Source organism: Limulus polyphemus, unplaced genomic scaffold, assembly GCF_000517525.1.
Source record: "Limulus polyphemus unplaced genomic scaffold, Limulus_polyphemus-2.1.2 Scaffold8129, whole genome shotgun sequence".
In the NCBI taxonomy this organism is placed as follows: Eukaryota; Metazoa; Arthropoda; class Merostomata; order Xiphosura; family Limulidae; genus Limulus; species Limulus polyphemus.
Window position 1 is genome coordinate 30,691 of NW_013673739.1, and position 1,623 is coordinate 32,313.

The 1,623-nt window shown below is 38.4% G+C and overlaps 1 protein-coding gene across 1 annotated transcript in view; it reads left to right on the forward strand.

Moving 5' to 3' along the window:
* Nucleotides 1-1,153, forward strand: part of LOC106475133 (ankyrin repeat and SOCS box protein 13-like) — an 8,932-nt gene extending 7,779 nt beyond the window's left edge. The window contains exon 4 of the mRNA XM_013935830.2: nt 966-1,153. Within this exon, the coding sequence (XP_013791284.2) occupies nt 966-1,138 (173 nt within the window). The 3' untranslated portion in view covers nt 1,139-1,153. The remainder of the gene's footprint in view (nt 1-965) is intronic.
* Nucleotides 1,154-1,623: the final 470 nt, after the last annotated feature.

The following is a 1,623-nucleotide window of genomic DNA, read 5'->3' on the forward strand; positions in this document are numbered from 1 at the left end:
ATTCAAATCAGAGTTACAAGGAAAGACTGTTACTACTAGCCAGATATCTTCCCATTCAAATCATCAGAGTTACAAGGGAAGACTGCTAAAACTAGCCAGACATCTTCCCATTCAAATCATCAGAGCTACAAAGAAAAACTGTTACTACTAGCCAGACATCTTCCCCTTCAAATCATCAGAGTAACGAGGGAAGACTGTTACAACTAGCCAGACATCTTCCCCTTCAAATCATCAGAGTTACGAGGGAAGACTGTTACTACTAGCCAGACATCTTCCCCTTCAAATCATCAGAGCAATCTTTCTTTGTAGCTCTGATGATTTGAAGGGAAGATGTCTGGCTAGTAGTAATATATATGTTTAGAAGGGCTGGCAGCAGACCTGTCAAACACAAACCTGTATATATGTTTAGAAGGGCTGGCAGCAGACCTGTCAAACAGGAAACCTGTATATATGTTTAGAAGGGCTGGCAATAGACCTGTCAATCAGAAACATGTATATATATATATTTAGAAGGACTGGCAACAGACCTGTCACCTCATATACAAATACTGGCATTCCCATTTAGCATGCTTTCTGTTAGCACATTTTTTGTTTTAAAGAGATTTTTAAATTTCATATATTGATTAGCACGGTCAGTCACATTAATAATTTTCAACTTAGTGCAGTTTTGAAGTTAAAAATGTGACTTTCCAACCCAGCTGCACATGAGATGTGCCATGTCAGTTTATCTTGTGGTAGAATTGTTCAGTGCAGTGGTATGCTCTTATTTTAGGTCTTGTATACTTATTTAATGTTTGAGCATCCAATTAACACCCCCCCCCCATTATATGTATACTTATGGAAAGGTGTCAATCTGTTATTACATTATTGCCAAAAAAATACTTGGTTTGGAGGTCTAACTATGTAAGTTGTAATAAACTAGACAATTATATAGAAAGATAAGGTGTAATGGTTGTTTCTTGCAGGTGACTTGGAATGTGTCCAACTTCTTATAAAAGCTGGAGCTCGTTTAGATGCTATGGATTGTCACTTCGGGACTCCTCTCCATGCTGCTACATTCATGCAGAACACTCTCTGCGTAAAGGCACTACTTCTTGCTGGTAATTTTAGTTTACAACATGGCAGTTCATCCTCGTAGCATCAATATAGAGTTGTACCATAAGCTAATAACAAATAATCTTTGTAGCATCAGTTCAGTAACAGTTGATCTTTTTCTCATAAATGTATTAACAGTCTTCCCTTGTAACTCTGATGATTTGGATTAGGTTTCTGTTTGACAGGTCTGCTACCAGCCCTTCTAAACATATATGCAGGTCTGCTACCAGCCCTTCTAAACATATATACAGGTCTGCTACCAGCCCTTCTAAACATATATACAGGTTTCTGATTGACAGGTCTATTGCCAGCTCTTCTAAACATATATACAGGTTTCTGATTGACAGGTCTATTGCCAGCCCTTCTAAACATATATACAGGTTCCTATTTGACAGGTCTGCTGCCAGCCCTTCTAAACATATATACAGGTTTCTGTTTGACAGGTCTGCTGCCAGCCCTTCTAAACATATATACAGGTTCCTATTTGACAGGTCTGCTGCCAGCCCTTCTAAACATATATACAGGTTC